This window comes from Poecilia reticulata, chromosome 7 (assembly GCF_904066995.2).
Source record: "Poecilia reticulata chromosome 7, P_reticulata-male-v2, whole genome shotgun sequence".
Classification (NCBI taxonomy): Eukaryota; Metazoa; Chordata; class Actinopteri; order Cyprinodontiformes; family Poeciliidae; genus Poecilia; species Poecilia reticulata.
The window spans coordinates 5,025,988-5,043,923 of record NC_088836.1 but is presented as its reverse complement, the minus strand read 5'-3'; the positions used below and the strand labels follow the sequence as shown (position 1 = coordinate 5,043,923).

The 17,936-nt window shown below is 40.9% G+C and overlaps 1 protein-coding gene across 1 annotated transcript in view; it reads right to left on the bottom strand.

Moving 5' to 3' along the window:
• Window positions 1–598: 598 nt before the first annotated feature.
• arfgef2 (ADP-ribosylation factor guanine nucleotide-exchange factor 2 (brefeldin A-inhibited)) overlaps window positions 599–17,936 on the bottom strand; it is a 29,787-nt gene continuing 12,449 nt past the window's right edge. The window contains exons 11-39 of the mRNA XM_008412816.3: window positions 17,773–17,872; window positions 17,451–17,590; window positions 16,585–16,693; window positions 16,316–16,502; window positions 15,849–15,960; window positions 15,558–15,763; window positions 15,353–15,437; window positions 15,010–15,181; window positions 14,687–14,838; window positions 13,671–13,799; window positions 13,411–13,569; window positions 13,164–13,311; window positions 12,143–12,239; window positions 12,024–12,064; window positions 11,781–11,950; window positions 10,817–10,968; window positions 9,842–10,014; window positions 9,557–9,717; window positions 8,936–9,066; window positions 7,838–7,967; window positions 7,613–7,748; window positions 7,021–7,159; window positions 6,805–6,862; window positions 6,615–6,723; window positions 6,391–6,530; window positions 5,157–5,334; window positions 4,834–4,972; window positions 3,214–3,331; window positions 599–2,103 (exon numbers count right to left, since the gene is read on the bottom strand). Coding sequence (XP_008411038.1) covers window positions 1,939–2,103; window positions 3,214–3,331; window positions 4,834–4,972; window positions 5,157–5,334; window positions 6,391–6,530; window positions 6,615–6,723; window positions 6,805–6,862; window positions 7,021–7,159; window positions 7,613–7,748; window positions 7,838–7,967; window positions 8,936–9,066; window positions 9,557–9,717; window positions 9,842–10,014; window positions 10,817–10,968; window positions 11,781–11,950; window positions 12,024–12,064; window positions 12,143–12,239; window positions 13,164–13,311; window positions 13,411–13,569; window positions 13,671–13,799; window positions 14,687–14,838; window positions 15,010–15,181; window positions 15,353–15,437; window positions 15,558–15,763; window positions 15,849–15,960; window positions 16,316–16,502; window positions 16,585–16,693; window positions 17,451–17,590; window positions 17,773–17,872 — 3,936 coding nt within the window. The 3' untranslated portion in view covers window positions 599–1,938. The remainder of the gene's footprint in view (window positions 2,104–3,213; window positions 3,332–4,833; window positions 4,973–5,156; window positions 5,335–6,390; window positions 6,531–6,614; window positions 6,724–6,804; window positions 6,863–7,020; window positions 7,160–7,612; window positions 7,749–7,837; window positions 7,968–8,935; window positions 9,067–9,556; window positions 9,718–9,841; window positions 10,015–10,816; window positions 10,969–11,780; window positions 11,951–12,023; window positions 12,065–12,142; window positions 12,240–13,163; window positions 13,312–13,410; window positions 13,570–13,670; window positions 13,800–14,686; window positions 14,839–15,009; window positions 15,182–15,352; window positions 15,438–15,557; window positions 15,764–15,848; window positions 15,961–16,315; window positions 16,503–16,584; window positions 16,694–17,450; window positions 17,591–17,772; window positions 17,873–17,936) is intronic.

Here is a 17,936-nt window from a genome sequence, read left to right as displayed (position 1 = left end):
TAATTGTTTTTCTCATCATGCTTGCATTTTTTTAAGTTATGTTCATAGTTCGAGACTTTACATTCAGGAAATGTCTCCTTTAAATGTAAAGGTTCTGTAAATTCTTATCGAACCTTTACGCCACTTTCTTAAATGGATTCCTGAAGCAGAAATATGGTTTCACTGTTAAACAAAAAAAAAAATCAATAAATCACAAAATCAATCAATATAAGGAAAAACCACTAACAATTCTGACTACCAACTGGTGAATTGTTACCCGATTTCAAAACTTCAGACCACAAAGAGGAATTGTGGATGTACTGAAAGAGAAGCTGATGGACGATATGAATCAGCTGAGTCTCTGGACACTAGGAGCATGCTGATAAATCTGCCGCAATTTCCTTAATTTTGGGGAGATTGGCAATCGGCTCATATTTCCATGAGAACATGTGAAGTAACCCCACAAGTCAATTTTGTCCAAAATCAGCTTTTTTAAGATCGGTGATTGGTACGAAAACTGCAATCGGTGCACCCTTTGTGGGGACCCATTGAATGAACAGTCAAAGGAAGACAGTCTCTTTTGAGACACACAAAATGTTGTTTAGCAGTACGCCAACAGTACCTGGAACAGACCAGAAATCAGATTTATTGATTACTTCACCAAATGTTTGGAAGATTACATCACAATATTATGTATAGAACCATATAAGCACTTTCATTTCTATGTATCTTACATGGAAAACTTTACAGTCTGTACTTTTGTCATTTACTGTATAATATACATATATATTTATTTATTTATATACTCCCCGGCATTAGGGAAGAAAAAGTAGACATCCATAGTTGCAAGGGAAGGAATGCTTTTTCAAAAAAAATATATTTAAATGCACTTGAAATAATTACATACATCCTCCAGAAAAGCCGTGGAACACACTCCGGATGAACCGCGGGTCGAACGATGTTGACGGGAGTTATCCTGAACACTTTTGTTGAACTGCGAGGTTAAAGTAAACCAACACTGATGGATATTCGGAACTAATAATTGAATGGGGCAAACAGATGTGCAAAAAGTGTGGAAATGGACTGTAAACCTGACTGACGGATGAAGGCAGAGTTTGGGGAGCTAACAGGGATTCTCTAACAGTTAATCTGGATGTTTTATGAGCAAGAAGCCAGAAAAAAAAAAAAAAATTTTCAGTGTAAACTTAGCAGTTCTCACGAAAAAAAAACAACAACCAATAAAACAAGCAAAAGCAAATAATCAAAAATAATAAATAAAATATTGCTAACAAAGACAACAGAGCAAAGTCCCATGTAAAGCTGCTTGATCTCCAATAGTGTTGTGTGCAGCAAACAGTTTTTAGTCTCTGTTAACGGGAATCGGTTGCTACCCGAACAACTCGGATATGGAGGTGGAGCGGAAACTGATAAGATCATCCTCGTCCAAACAGGCACAGTTGGCGGAAAGCCATTTTTCAACAAAGGGAAACCTTTAGATTCCCGTCTGCTTCACTCCCATTCTCTTAGATTAGCTTTAAAAATGAAAAAATAAAAATAAAAACAGAAAGCGATCCAAGAACAAAGAGGATTTAGCAACAATAAATTATATCTTTACAGTTTTTTGTCATTGGGACAATGAGAGATGAGAGCCGGTCACAGTGCTGTTTATCCCAGAGAGTGAGGATGGAGGTTTCTCTACAGGCTGAGAGACGACAGAAACGTTGAACACTTTGATGTAGAATCCTGAAACAAGACCGGAAACGCACTCCGACTCCATTCCCCCTCTAATCCAATCTGGTCTGACAGACGAGAGGACAGTTTATGCATCAAGTCCACCTTAGATCCTCACGTCAACTTTCTCCTTTGTTTTTATTTATTTTAAATTATTATTTTTTTAAAACGTTTTCTCCCCCCTTGCCACACACAGACATGCGCCGAACCCTCCTCCCCCACCATCTCCTAGGAGACGGAGGTCCGGGCGGGCGCCCCGTCGGGAGCAGCGATTTGGAAGACGGAGCCGATGCGCAGGAAGAAGCGCCTGAGGACGGCCCGCAGCTCCGGAATCAGATCGAACTGCATCATTTCACACAGGTGGGGGTAGTAACAGGAAGCATGGGGCTTGAACTGCAAGACAGACATATGCTTATTAGGACAAATGGGGAACAGATGAGCATCAAATTCTGCATGGAGTCTTAAACTATTCATGTTTAACATTTAATCTCATTCCAATCAGCGGAATTGTATGCGATACGCCGAGTAGCTGAAATGCTAAATGGAAGGAACAGGACGCATGGATTATGTATTATTCACATAGTGCCATTTTCTATCACAATAAAACTATGTTGCCTTCAGTTGTTAAAAAATGCCTACCTTAAAAATTTTTGACTTGGTATTTTAAATTGAAATTGGGCCTCCATCTCTAAAACTCCTCTTTGTGAACTTCAGGAACTCATTACAACATGTCTCCTCTATTAACCCTTTAATAACATTTTTACCAGCGTTGCACTGAGAAGTAGCTTGTATAATAAGTTCAGCAGATGCACAGTTTCACCAGGTGTTTGCTAATTGCTGCTGGCTAGTCTGAAGGAGCTGAGTCAGGGAGTTTGTGGGGGAAAGCTGCTCTGTGAGGCGGAAGCTCAAAGCTTGGAAACTGCAGTTCTGAGGAGGAGCTTCATGCTTGAAGGCGGAGCTAAGTCCACCAAGGTGTTTTGCACAGCTGAATGGTTGTTATGAAAGATTAATGATTTCTCAAAGATGCATGAAAGAATCAAAGCAACACTCCATGTATGTTCTTGAAGAGGGAATGACATCATAACATAATGAAAAGCTCACAAAAGTAGATTTCATATAATACTGCCCCTGTCAATTTGAACTGAAGAATTCCACTAAAGTGCAGATTTTGCTCCTTTTAAACACTTTACTGTTCCCGGCTACATTTTGTCTAAACAGAAACTGTAACTCTTTTGGCCTACAATTCTCAGAAAATATCTGAGTCACAGTGGGGTGCAGTGACACATCGATGACTCATGGGCTCACACCAACAGGACATGACTCATGGTAAAACATGTCACCATTAACATTTTACATCAATAAAACCCGACCAAAAATGCCTCTGATCCCATTTATTTAAAACAAGTGGGCATTTCACTCATTTTCCAAGCCTCTATTTAAGGTTTACTGACAGCTAATGTGTGATGATAAGTAAAATGTGTGTATGTGTGTGTGTGTTCATGCCTTGTCGTCAGGCAGCCGTAGTGTCCTGGTGAGCAGCAGCATCAGCAGGCTGTTCCAAGCCTCTCTGTGGCTCTCTGAGGTCAGGCTGATGAAGTAGCTCAGAGCTTCCGTACACACCCTGAAAAATGTGGCACGCACACACACACACCCGCACACACACACACACACACACACACACACTTTAACGATGGCTGAACGTCATAGGTGCGGCAGGAAAATCAGCAGCGTTCCTTAAAATCTTAGGATTAAGACACCAGCGGCACTTCCTGAGACAAAAACTTCCACCTTTGCAATCATGAAGTGATCCAATGAGTCAGAGAAGGGACGAACGCAATGAGGGGATTTGCATCAGGCGTTTAAATGCCAATATATTCCACTGCCTGCACCAGCTCATCCATTTCTAATGAGGTATGAGACATGTGTGAGAAAAACAAACAGCTCCGCTTCATCCAACAGCTGCTATTTATCCCAAGTTGATCTGGCATCAGCCCATTCAGGTCCATTTAAAGTAGGTTTTAGTTCTTCCAAACTAAAACCTAGAACTAAACAGGATGGAGTAACCTTGCAGTGATTTTCAAAAAATGTTCCCGTATGAAATATTCTATCGAGACTGCAGTAGCCGCTGGAAGCCTATTTATGGTTACATAAAACTAAAATAGGAATTTTATGCAAGGTCACCAGAACATTACTAGGGACACACCAATCCGTTTTTTTCACCTGCGATACCAATACGGATGTCGGAGGTTTAGAATCGGCTAATAATGCTACCAATACAGAAAAACAGCTGAACTGACTTAAAAGATTTCTTTTTTAAAACGGAGTCATACATGAACTGATTTGCAAATATATTTGGTAACTCTGTACAAGAATAGAACACTTAAATACACCAATAGCTTCACATGCTTGGTCACATATGCAGAAAAAAAACAACAGAACTTTAATCTGTCCTAAAAAAAAAAAAAAGTCAGGGCAGCATCTTTAAGATACAATGATGAAAAAGGTGCATTTTTGCAGATATCTATGAAAACACTCAGAGTCTAACAGATCCAAAGTGCAATTAAGAGAAAAACAGCCAATGTAAAATAAATGATAAAGAGACTGACAAAAACATTAGGCTGACTACCTTGTTTGACTGCAACAAACCTTCTTCCAAACGGTTCAGTTGCTGTTTTGTCTGAATAGAAATGAGTGTAAAAGCTCTTTTGGTTTCCAGAACCTCAGATTTTTCTCTTTCAGGTAATAAAAAGAAAACTCGATTGTGGAATCTCCAACTTTATCCACTCTAAATTTATATTTTCCAGATGTTACAGGTGTCATTCAGTAGGACAGTATAGCGAGAAGTGAACCATCATTTGCTCTGTATCTGAAAACTTTTATCTGGTTAACAGATGAATGGAGGACACATTCCTGGTTCTATGAAAAAACAATTTTTCTTCAAACATCTCAAATGTGTTGTTTAATGCAACAACCCTGGGGCAATGCATAATTCAACAGCATTTTTTAAACTCAGTCTGTAATGGTCATTTACATATATGTAGTTCTTTCTGACAGGAGTATTCTGAGATGAGAGGAGTTCTATTTATTGATTTGATTATGATCAGAATCATCTGTTGTACTCACAGCAGCAGGCGTGTCTGAATGTCCGGCCACGAGTCCTGCAGCTTGGGGTCAGAGTACATCCTGAACAGGATCCTCAGGCTGCAGGCCAGGCTGCTGGTTTCCTGCTTCAGCAAGTTGGGCTTGGACTTCCCCTTAAATCCTAGAGGCAAAAAAAAAATAGAAAAGGTTAGGTGGTTTAAATGTGGTCTGCTCTTACTTTGATAGGAAAAAGAAAAAAAAATGTCCTAAAAAGGAATCTTCCTTCCAGAAAAGGATCCAAAACAATCATTTGTAGAGGGGGAATTTAAGGTTTTGTTGATAGTAATTAAAGAGCCTCCATCTACCTGCCCTCCACAGCGCCGTCCTCTGCTCGTTGTTGGAGTTGAACTCCTTGGCGAAGTTGTGCGACTCCAGCAGACAGTCGAGCAGCTTGAAGAGGTGAGCGGACGTCATGTGACGGTACATGCCCTGATCTGAAGCCGGCTCTTCTCCCGCTGCCTCCGACTGCTCCAGAGCGTCTCGCTGGGACACAGGGACAACACGTTAGCTCCAGTCACTAAGGGTGGGGCGGCAAAGGCTTTCTGTTTGCCACAGAGTTTATAGGATGACCTGAGAAGGTAGAACTTCTTTGGTTTTTGAAGCCAAAGGATTTTTTAAATCTCATTAAGTTTCCATAGTTCGGAGTCGTCAATAAATTATATGATGAACTAAAGCAAGATCAATAATTTCCACTAATATGATTTATTGTTTCTCTTTTCTCTCTTTCTACCAAAAACTGGATGATGAAAGTGTTCAGTCTGGTGCTGTGGTCTCAACTAGCCCCTTCCTTTTGAAGAAAGGTTTAGCTTACAGAGGCTTCATTATTCATTTGTTGTTTCTGTAGTTTTATTTATTTATTTTGGATAGTTAAAATATCTTCCAGTTCCAGTGTTTAATGTTCATTAAAATTTAAAGTTTATTGTTCTTTGAGAATGTGCTCTTGTATTTTTATTCTATTACCTTTAGATTACTAACAAATGGTCTCAAAACAACAATATTATCATTTATTTCAATAATTTCTGGGACAATTTATCGTCCCAGAATGGCGCCATCTTGTTTGACGAGCGCGTTTTACAGCTTTTGCTTAAAAAACTCAGAAAAGAGCCAGGATAAGACTTTAGTTTTTTTACATTACGAAAATATAACAATCTTACAAGAATACAGTCGCAATATTAAGGGAATAAAATTGTAATTTTATAAGAACTCCAACATAAAAGATACAAAATTAAAATAAACAATATTGAGCATCTTGTGAAGTGAAAGCCACTTCTTCAAAATATTTTCTGCCATTTGTAATTTCTGTTTTAGAAAAGAAAGCAAGTTTCATCGTGCAAACCTTTTCCATTTCCACAAAGCTGAAAAACATTATATTTCCAAATGATATGATATAATTCAGTTCCAGAAAGTATGTTTTTTGTTGCAATCATGTAAAATATTTGCTTTCAATCTCTAGTGAGAAAACTTTTCCCATCCAGATAACTGAAAAGCTTCCAGATAAACAGCATGCTGACATAAAGCAGCAGGTCGTTCTCTGCGTACCTGCGCGGCAGCCATGTTGTCGGCATCCTCCTTCTTGCTGGTTGCTGGGTAGAAGACGATGTTGTCAACGGTCTGGATCAGTTCCAGCTGCACAACGCACTTAATGAGCAGGCCTGCAAACAACCTCTGGTCCGAGACTCCTGGAGAACAGAGGAATGGGGAAAAGAAAAGCTCAGAAATCTTTCGGTCGACCTTGGGTAAAGATGGCGGCCGTGTTTACTCACTGGCGCTGGACTTGCCCTTCCAGGTGTCGTCGCTCGACATCTGGCTGTGCCCCCTCTCGGACAGAGCTCTGTCGAAGCTGCTCTGGGACTGACTGTCGAAGTCGGACTCCTGCGAACACAGCACAAACATTCTGAACGGTGAAAATGTAACGGGGGACTTGTGCGCGTTACTGCAGGGTGAGTTCCTTACGAAGTGCTTTCCCTCAGCAGCTTCCTCATCCTGTCCAGCCGGTCGCCATGTCAACAAGCTAAAAGGCGGAAAAGACAAAACACAGTGGCAGATTAACACAGAGGGTTAACATACGGCCTTCAGCACCAAGACTAGCGCATGAGCAAAATGGCCGCACTTAAAAAAAACTAATTGAATGAGTGAGTGATTCAGTAAAGTGTGCGAGTGGCGGCTCACGCGTGGGGGCTGGTGTTCTGGAAGATCTCCAGCATGCAGGAGCAGGTGACGTCCCAGACCTCAGGCCTGAACTTCTCCCCGTTCAGAATCACCAGGTTCTCCAGGCAGTTGGTCCCTGACCGGGCCAGCTGCTCGTTATCTGCAGCACAGAGGAACCAATCAGAGAGCGGCTGGGATTCAACGCCGAACAACAGGCAAGACGTAAAGACGAGAGGAGGGACAAGCATGCGGACGGATGGATGAACAAATGAATGGATGGATGTATGGACAGATGGATGGGTGAATAAATGGATGGATGGATGAACACAATATAATCCAGTCAGCAAACATAAATCTTTTTCCATACTCCTGTTTTCCATTTCCATTCTTCTCCCAACCTGGAAAAAGCTGGAATTAAATCCCATCCTTTTCCAGGCTGTGAAGGAACTCTGATATATGCAAATTTTTTTTTTTTTTTTAGCACCATCTGATAAACTCTAGACAGGAACAATTTATATTTGGGTGTTTTAGAGCTTAACATTTGCAGCTGTGTAATGCAGATTATTCCCTTTAACTATCACAGACACAAGAATGACACTAGTGATGTCATCACCTTGGCGGACACACCACTGCAGCTGAGTGAAGATGTCCTGAAGCAGGATTTCACTGAGCGGCTCATAAAACTGGGTGAACACGTCACACACAGCGTACAGAGCGTGGTTACACGTCGTCGTCATCCACTCGATTTTCTGAAGAAAAAAAACAAAAAACAATTATTCAGAACTTATTCCACCTATTTGGTGCTTTTTATTAACTCATCAGTTATTTGAACTCTGACCTCCGTCTGCTGCTCTGGCAGTTTCATATTGTCGAAGATACGGAAGACGATTCTGAAGAGGTCGTGCCACCAGTGCTTCTCAAAGGAGTGGCCGTAACTTTTCATGATCTCAAACATAACCGTGAGGCCTCTGCAGAGCAAACACACACCGGAACGTCAGCTCTGTTGGATTATGCCGACAAAACACAGCGGACATGATAAAGAAATATGGATAGTTAATGTTTTAGGGCAAAAACCTAAAGACTGTGGCTGTAAGAAAACTAAACTTGAACACATTTTAATGAGATCTTTATGACTTTATTCCCATCCACCATACACCACCACAGATTAGGGTCGTTGTAGATGGAACAATAAAAGGAATAAACATCCCCCCAAAACTCCAGAAATTTATAGATTCATCTCAGAAAATATATAGAAAAAAAACTTAAGAAATTTCTGAGTTTCAAAAGTGAAAAATTTACTAGAAACTGAGATTTAAATTCAGAAATTAAGATTAATCTCCAAAATTTTCTAGAGTTTGAAAAGTTGAAAATTTGAGATTTTAGTTACACATCTTTGATTTTAGGAGCTCAGAAATGTCCTTGTTTTTTTCTAAAAGAATTCTGAGATTATTCTCAAAATTTCAGTTTTTTGGCAGAAATTTACATCTTTTTTCTAGCTAGAATGGCCCTAACACACTGTCATAAGTGTAACAGCAGCTTGTAGTGACCTTTTATGAGCCAAACAACCTGTTTGGCTCAACTGTGTTATACAGTTTTTATGAGCCAAACAACCTGTTTGGCTCATAAAAACAGCTTAATTGGTTTTAAAAGGTGTCAGCCTTTTACTGCAGTGAAAGCTGCATGAGTTAAACACAGACTTTTAGCTGCTTCCATTCAGTCCTACTATATTTTACAGAACTGCAGTTTGCTGCTGTATCCTGATGACTCATTTTACATTTCCCTGTCCTGGAAGTCATAAAACCTATTTTCAAAAAACTACTTTCACCCCAACTAAGTAGATTCAAGTGTTTCAAATAGCTAAGCAGGCTACCTCCATGGAAGCAGTGTGTGTCGGTGATGCACAGAAACCTGAGGCTCGTTTGTTTTTCTCGTTTACCTGGTGCGGACATCCAGTTTGCAGCGATTGATGATACATGAAAGCTCGAAAAGGATGGGAAACCAGCCGCGAACCCAAACCCGATCCCCAGGCGCAACGTTCATGTCATCACTGGTGTACTCCCTCAGCGCCTGGAGACGATATGTACAAGTTAGAATTAGTGCTGGGAGTCAATTTAAATTTTTAATTGAGTTAATTGCAAAGTCTGTAATTAATCAAATTCTAATTGAAATTTGTAAGTAACAGTTGTAACTCAAAAAACATTTTTTCTGCTAAATTGAAGAAATAGACACATGAGCTCAACAACAATTATTATTTTTAATGTTGTTCAGGTTATGAAACCATCAGATTGGTGCACGGTGTTATTCTACCCATTAAGCTTTCTAGTGTTGCAGGAACTCCTGATCATTCATGGATCTTCTACAAAGGTACCCGCAACCATCTTTATAATAAAAAAAAAGTAATGAATCAATAAAATAGTGTCTAGGAAATACATAACGCTGTCCCTTAAAATATTTGTCATAAATTAATCTAAATCAATATCTTCCCAGGTTTAGTACAAATGCTTTTTTTGTCAAACATGTTACGGACTTATCACAATAAAAGCTGCGGTGAGGTTACCTGAGGTCGTTCAGAAACGTATTTAGCACAGTGCCGGATGAGCCGGATGGCCTCCATGCTGGTGTCAGGAAAACCTGCGTTGCACACAAACTCCGACAAACACTTCACGGCATCCTGAAAGGAGTCAATGGCAGCAGCAAAATGCTCCTGGAAGGTTTTCACTGAAGAGAAACAAACAAAAAAAAACATGAGCACACAGGAGCAACGCCGCCCCCTGCCTGTAGTGCATTTAGATGGTTTCCCTCCTCCTCAGCTTAAAGATGGCAGCCCTGTTGATGCACTCACTGACGATGTGGCCTGTCGTCTGGAAAGCTAGCTCCACTATGGTCTCGTCATGATCGGAGGCAGCCTGGTGGAACACGGAGAAGATGTTCTTCCAACCAGAACGGATGTTGGCTGCCTGGGAGTTCACCATCTGAGCCACACACCTGATCACCATGTCCCTGATGGTGGGAGACCTGACACATGGAGGGGGAGAGAGACAGAGAGAGATGCTGGATTTGATGGTGAAATAATCCAAGGTGCTTAAACAGGAGAGATCAGAAGTAATGCTCTGTTCTTAAATGTTTAATTTTTTATTGGAAAGTCAGAGACTAAATTCTGTTTTATTTATTGCAGAGTAGGTCGGCAACTAATTATTTTTCTAGTCATCGATTATTCTGACGAATAATCAGATAAAACATTTGCACATTCTGCAGATTTTTCATTTAACTACTCAATCTTATTTTACACACTACAAATACATTAAAAGTTGTAAATAAGCAATACAGTTCTTTAAATAAGAAAAACAGTTTATTGCCCTTTAGTGAATGCTTGATCATTTGTAGCAAAGGATGCAGATAAAAAATATACTGCCAAGTAATCTGATGATTTTTTTAGATAAATAAATTGATAGCAAAAGGCATTTCATAGATTCTTTTTTTTTTTTGAACCAGGTGATGTTAAAATGCCACTTCAGGAGTTCAGGGTAGAACAATTTAACAGACAAAGAAGGTTTTTCATTTTAAATACAAAATGTTTAGATTTTACTTGAACAGAGTTTTGGCTGAATTACTGCTCTGACTGTGTTGTCCTTTCAGCCATTCTCTTATCTGTATTATACAGTTAATAAATCGACTAATAAATTAGTTGACAATTATTTCAATCATCAACTAATCACGATTAATCCGATTAATTGTTTCAGCCCTATTATTGTTTTTTTTTCTTCAGAGGGCTAAGGGCATCAGCTCCTTTCTGAACTCATATCACCCCCATCTTCACCTGTTCTTCTTCATGATGTGCTCAAAAGGCCTGAGGAAATCCTTCTGGAAGCGAAAGTTAGCCAGTTCTCCTTTCTCCAGGAACTTCATGGAGAGCTGCCTCAGTGAATCCACGGCAAAGATGGCGACATCTTCATTCGGGTTACAGCCCACCTATAATAAAGACCAGAGCCATTATTGAAAGTGAGCTTTCAGCTCCAACCGGGTTCAAATTAAGGCTGGAAAATATATCAACTTGCTCAATACATTTGCGCAGAAAATTATTTAAAACCATCACAGGATTGATTAATAATAACGCAACTTTGAACTTCAGTTAGAGGTAACTAACTATGAAGTCATTTTCTTACATAACTTTTATAAGAAGTGTAGTAATCAGTGCTTTAAGTGGACAAAAAATAAGTGCCTGTGTTCCCCTTACTGTCATGCTAAAGTGCGACAGAAACATGGGTGATATTTTTGTATAGAATTGTTTATCGAACTATAGATAAGTAGTTTTATAGTTCTAGATCAAACCTACACATGGAGCACATTTTATTAACTTCGAACCTCACAGCATTAGTATTAACATGAAAAATAACAGAAAAAAAGATATCAAGTAAAAGCTCATTAAAAACAAAGAAGTAGTTCCCTTTAGACTCAGGACTTGAACAAGCTTTTTACTATTTTGATTTTAAAATTATACTTCTCAGAAATAGCTCTGGTCTAAACAAACCCATGGCACTTTAGCAATATTCTCTTACCTTCAACACAAATAGAAAAAGGACACACAGTTGGGTAGTTATTCTAAAAATTACTACCTTATTACGTTTCAATGGCCTTAGTTTTTGCAAATTTTCTGTACTTTATGATTTATTTGGAGCCGTTGACACATCAGAGCAGATTTTTGCTGTAGAGAAGCGGACCGAGGTGGGGCTTTAACTGGGAACAGGAAGAACCAGGCAGACATTCTAGACTGTTCCACTGACCTTGTTGAAGTGATCTCCGATAACCTGCCAAATTCGAGACCACTGCAGCCGGATGCGGTTCATGTTGTAGTACGAAATCTCCACGATCTTCTGCAGGCTGAACATTCTGGGCTGATGTGCCGAGGCCAGCTCGTCCATGGACACCGCACACAACCAGCGAACAAAGTCCACTGCACAGAAACGGAAAACAGTGTATGGATTCATTTTCTAACCTGCAGCTAATCCCAAACAGCGTTAACTCACCGATTGCGTTTCCATCTAGTCGGGTGGAGCCGGTGAAAATCCTGGAAAAAGAAAACTGGATTTAGAAGTAAAGTAAAAGACAGCAAGGAGTGAAGTGTTAACTTTAAATGTCGTCCCACCTGTCAACAGCCACCACCACACTCTGAGAGCTGGTCTCTCCCACTGATTCCTGGATGTGAGCCATTTGTCTCTTGTCCTGACTTCCAACCAGGTTTCCTGCAACAGCAACACATTAAACTTGCAATCAAAACCCACAGGCAGAATTAGAGACAGGAAAACAAAATTAACCAAATCAGTGCAAAATATGGGCATAAAAGCACGACGGCATATTAGAGCCAATGTAGACGGAACATTTTTAAAAAAGCTCCAAAATCTTGAGATTAATCTCAGAAATTTTCTTGAAAATCTTTTTTAATTTTTTTTTAGTTCCAAAAGTTGAAAAACTTAACAAAATAAAAAAATCTTTAGATAAGTCTCAGATTTTTTTTTTGTGGAAATGTTGGTACTTTTGTTTTTCAGCCACAAAGTACAATTTTATAGCACAATCAACATACTACACTACCTTCAGTCGTTATATATATATATATATATATATATCAAACATGTTTAAAAAGAAATTTGACTTAGCAATTTAAAATCATGAAATCATTCTTCTGTGTCTTTAAGAAACTCTTGGTCTTTCTGAAACTCCACCTTCAGGAAGTCACTGCAACATTGCTCCTCTATTAACCCTTTAACAACGGTTTTGCCAGCATTTCACTGATAAGTGGCTCTGTAGCAGTTTTACCAGGTGATTTCTAGTTGCTGCTGGCTAGTCTGAAGGAGCTGAGTGGGGGAGACAGAAGGGAAACTTGCGCCTAGAAGGCTGTGCTAGATCTACCTCAGTGTTTTGCACAGCTGAAAGGTTGCCATGGAAAATTAAAGGATTTCTCTAACATGCATGAAAGAAAGCAACCAGGTATGTTTTTGATGAGGGAATAACATTGTAGCATTATATGAAGCTTAAAAAAGTCAATTTTACATAATACTGCACCCTTAAAAAATATGTTGGATCTGCACTTTTTCAACCAAATATCAAAAGTCATTTTGGAAGGTCCAAAGAGCCGCAGGCTGCAGATCCCCAGTTTGGGGGGAACCTACCCAGTCCCAGAGGCATGAACTCCTCAGTACCAGGAGGAAGCCCCCTGATGCTCCCCTCTCTGTCTCGGACCACTCCTGAGATGTAGCGCGTCTTCACCCCTGTGCCGATCAGCTGGGCCAGCTCCAGCTGACTAATACACCTCAGTATCTATAACAACGGTACCACAACAACAACAAAATAAAAATCTATGTTTGAGGTGGATGTACAAAAACGACAGAGCTTCATTTTATGTGGAGGATTCTGCACCTCATGCCAGGAGTTGCCCAGGTAGTTCCCGTCAGTGTGAGCAACGGTGATCAACGTCTTTATGGTGTCGATGTTCTTCTGCTTCATCTCAGTGATGCTGGAGCTGGCCGTCAGCAGCGTGAAGCGGGCCAGGGCTTGGACGTAGGCGTCTCTCTCCAGCTGAGAGCAGAAGCTCAAGTCACTACCCTGACTCTTATGTTCTCACCGCTGCATGTGTGTGTGTGTGTGTGTGTGTGTGTGGGGGGACTGTGCGAGCAGACCTGCATGCTGAAGATGCAAGCGATCCTGACGGCGCATCGGATGCCCTCCAGACATAGCGAGGCCACCTCTGGGTCGTCACAGTCCTGCAGTCCCACGCTGAAGGCAGCCAGCAGCGGAGTCCAGGCAAGCTGGGATACACATCAGAGGTGGAGTCACTTTATTTAGCAGGAAATGCAGAATACGGCCTTCCTTTAACTATCCAATGCATTTTCACAACAGAGTATTAGGTCGAGACTAAATTATTTTCATTTTAATTACAAGAATAAAGTCATAATATTAGAGTAGACACAAAATTACCATAGGAAAGTTATACAATTACAAGAAAAATGTTTTAATGAGATCAAAGCTTCCATAGAGTCATCAAGATCTGATGTGAGAAGTTTGTTTAGTCCGTAATTCTTTCTTCAAATTTTCAAAGTTCTGCTGATAATTCGATTCTGATGTGTTAAAACACTTTACAAGCATGTTCTACTTGTAAAGTTGACACCCAAATATAACTTTACAAAATGGTCAACATTCTTCATTTTACTTTATTTTTCCTGTAGGAGTTTTTAAGAAATTACTTAGCTTTTGTATTATGACTTTTTCTATTAACAGTATGAGTTTATTCTTGTGTTAGTTCAACTATAAAGTCCTATGACTTTTTGTCATATTAAGAAGACTTTGTGATGCAACGACTATTTTCATAATATGACTTTTTGTTGTGTAGCTTTATGACAAAAAGCCGATATAACTTACAACAGTAAGTAATTTTTTTCACTTACTATTATTATTCTCCTACTAATGAACCATTTAATGGAGTAACATCTTTATTGAACTGAACTGCTCAATAAATGATATTGATTTTAGGCCATGTTATCCAGCCCTACCTGTGAATACTTATGCAAAGCACTGAACTTCTGATTCAACTTCTGTAGTGTCTGACCAACTCAAAAAAAAAAAAATCTTTTTTTTTTCTGCCTCATTTTGATATTTTATTTTGCACTACAGATGGAAATGTGAAGATAACTGTTACCTTGAACATGGGTCTGACGTGCTCCAGATGTTTGGCGCTGAAGAACGGAGCCTGAGCGTGGCTGACGGCCTCCATTAGCGCTTTAGCCGTCTTCGCCATCTGCTCCATCTCCATATTGTAGAGCAGGCGGCGCTGCTTCTCACTGGCCACACCTGGAGGAGCAGCAGCATCAATACAAAGGCTTAGGGTCAACAGTCCAAATGATGAGACTGGAATACAATTAAATTTGGTGTGTCTGTTAACTCTCTTGGTAAGAAGTATCCAACAATGGTCTTCAAACAAACTCGTAAATGCGAGCAAAGAACCTGGACTGAAGTACTCACTCTGCTTGGTTGACTTTGGAGTGATTGAAAACTCTTTGCTTTCCTTCATGGCAATTTTCTTGCCAGCGATCTCATCGTATATGGAGGAGAGGTAGTCCTCAGGAAGGTCCTTGCTGTCGTTAATGCCCCGGTTCATCTTGATGTACTGCTCCTTTGTCATTTTGTTCTTCACCTAGAGACATAAAGACCAGGCTGATTTGGTGGTCTAAGTCAAAAGTTTTCAGAGACCATGTCCATAATCTCATTGATCTAAAGTGTCCCAAAGGTGGCCAAAAGGCCTATTTACCAAAATTTGGATGATTTTTGTGAGCTGGCTGGAAGAGTAGTGGCCACTAGTTCCTACCTGAGGACTGTGCAGGTCTGTGGTCAGCATGATGATGGAATACGCCAGCACATATGCAGTGTCTGCACTGGCAAACATGGTTTGTCTGCAGAAGACAACAGAGTTCATGGTAAAAGTTAGAGCATCAAAATCAAACCCACAAAGCTCTAAAAGTAATTTCAGATGAGCTCAACTGAACTCTCCAACCGTCACAGGCTAACCGTACCCTTGGTTACATTCGAGGTACCGCGCAGCAAACTTCTCCATGAGCCTATCGATCTTCTGCGCCTCCCCTGGCAGCCGGAAGCCTTCCAAGAACGTTCTCAGAGCTGAAACAAAGTCCCGGCCGCAGAAGTCCAGCTGGTCCACGTAGCAGTACATCACCTCTTTGTTGAACTTTGTGTTCTCGCCAAGAAACTCCCCCACCTGCGTCTGTTGACGGGCACACAGAGAGTGGTTTAGTTAGCATAGACGAGGAATCCGTCAGGGCAGAACTTAAGGTTGGTGAAGCCCTGACCGTGTCCAGCCGGTCCTCCTGGTGGAGAAACTGGGCAATTTCCTCCACAGTGGAGCTGAGCATGCCCTGGTCCTGCAGGTACTGGATGCCACGCTTGGGTTTCTTGTTGAATCTGTAAAGGGAACGGATCTGATTGGTCCCCATAACACCAGGAGGTCTAGATGCAGTCAGAGCCTTGCAGAAACATTTCTACCCGTTAGACCCTTTTGCATTGTAAAGTTTCAACTATTGAGATTTTCCGCAATAAAAAAAACACAGAGCAGTGAAAAAGTTTGGCATGTATTTGTATTCAATCCCTTTACTCTGATACATTTAATAAAATTAGAGCAGGACTGATTGCAGTAATCTAGTGGATTACCGATCTTTAAAAAGCTCAAGTTGCTGATTCCGATTTTGACCAATATTAGGGATGCACCAATGTGAAAGCTCCTACAGCTCATTTCCAATCGTGCAGAGAAAGTGCTCACAGTTCGATGCCGTGCTCGATGATGTCCTTCTGCTGCTTGATCACCTCGTACTGCTCTGGGTGGTCTGCCTGCGACATAGTAATGCTGGAGTAGTTGGAGTCCAGCGAGCTGACACTGTCCCGGCGTCCTGCCGTCTGCTCAGGGAGCTTCAGCTCTCCTCCTTCTGAGTCGGGTGGATGCTCCTGACCTGAACACAAAACACACCGGACGTCACCGCGGATCCAGACGCCCTGTGCAGCATACCAGCCGTGGATTTACCCTGCACTCACCCAGGTTAGCTTGAAGGTTGGGATTCACGTACATATCTTTGCTCCACTCCACCATGCATTTGAGGATGGACACCAGGCACTCCAAGCCCTTCTTACGTAAACTCAGCTCCTGCAGGAAACCCGAGGGGGCAAGTCAGCCACACGCTTTGATTAGGATTAAAATTTCCAAATAATAACTATGTGCGCTAAAGAAATAACAAATGGCAAAAAAATAAATAAAATTTGGGGTACACCAATTGCAGTTTTCTGGCCGATCACTGCCCCTTTGCTTCTTGACAAAAGCAAAGGGGCAGTATTATGCATTTTCCAGGCACAGACTGCCATTTTATAGCACAATCAATTAACTATGTTACCTTCAGAAACATGACTTCGAAGTTTAACACCTTGAAATGGAATCACAGTCTCTTTAACTCCTGCTCTTTCTGAAACCCAGTCTTCACATCATGGCCTTTCTGTTAACCTTTTAGCATCGTTTTTATCAGCGTTGCACTGAGAAGTAGCTCCTATAATGAGCTCAGCAGATGCGCAGTTCCACCAGGTATTTGCTAATTGCTGCTGGCTAGTCTGAAGGAGCTGAGTGACAGAGTGGCCTTGAGGCGGAAGCTTGGAAACTGCAGCTCAGAGAAGGAGCTCCATCCTCAAAGGCGGCACAGCTGACTGGTTGCCATGGAGATTAAAGGATTTCTCAACACTCCATGTATGTTTTTGATGAGAGAATAACATTACAACATGATATAAAGCTAAAAAAAGGTCAGTTTTACATAATATCACGACCTTAAAAAGCTGATTTATCGGTGCACCCCTGAAAAAAAAAAAAAGAGGCAGCTGATGTTCAGAACAACCGATCACAGTGAGAGAAATCGCACCTGTATAGGAGTCATGCCGAGTTCCTGCCCACTCCGGCCCTGAGCGATCTTAGACAGGTCATTGACAAGACGCTCAAAGATGTTGGCGGCATTTAAATCACAGTCGTAGTTTACATAGATGTCGACCACACACTGGGCATCTGTGGGAGCAAATGAGAAAGCTTTTAACACAGTTCACCTGGGATAATCTGAGATGGTTTCCAGAGTGTTTTGCAAATTTAATAAAAATAGTAAACCTAGAAAACACATTTACATAAGTAGAATCCAACTAGACAGAGATGGGGAAGCAGTTCATGAGATGGAGTTTTTTTGTATTCATTACCTGCACAGATGCGTGTCAGGGTCTGTATAACCATCCACTTGTGTTCAAAGGAACTGGTTGTCGTCTCCAGGATGGTCAGGAAGATTTCCCGAAAAAACACCTGATATGGAGAAGGTAAAAGCTTGTCATCATCTACTGCGATTAAGCAGTATAACCAGAGCAGC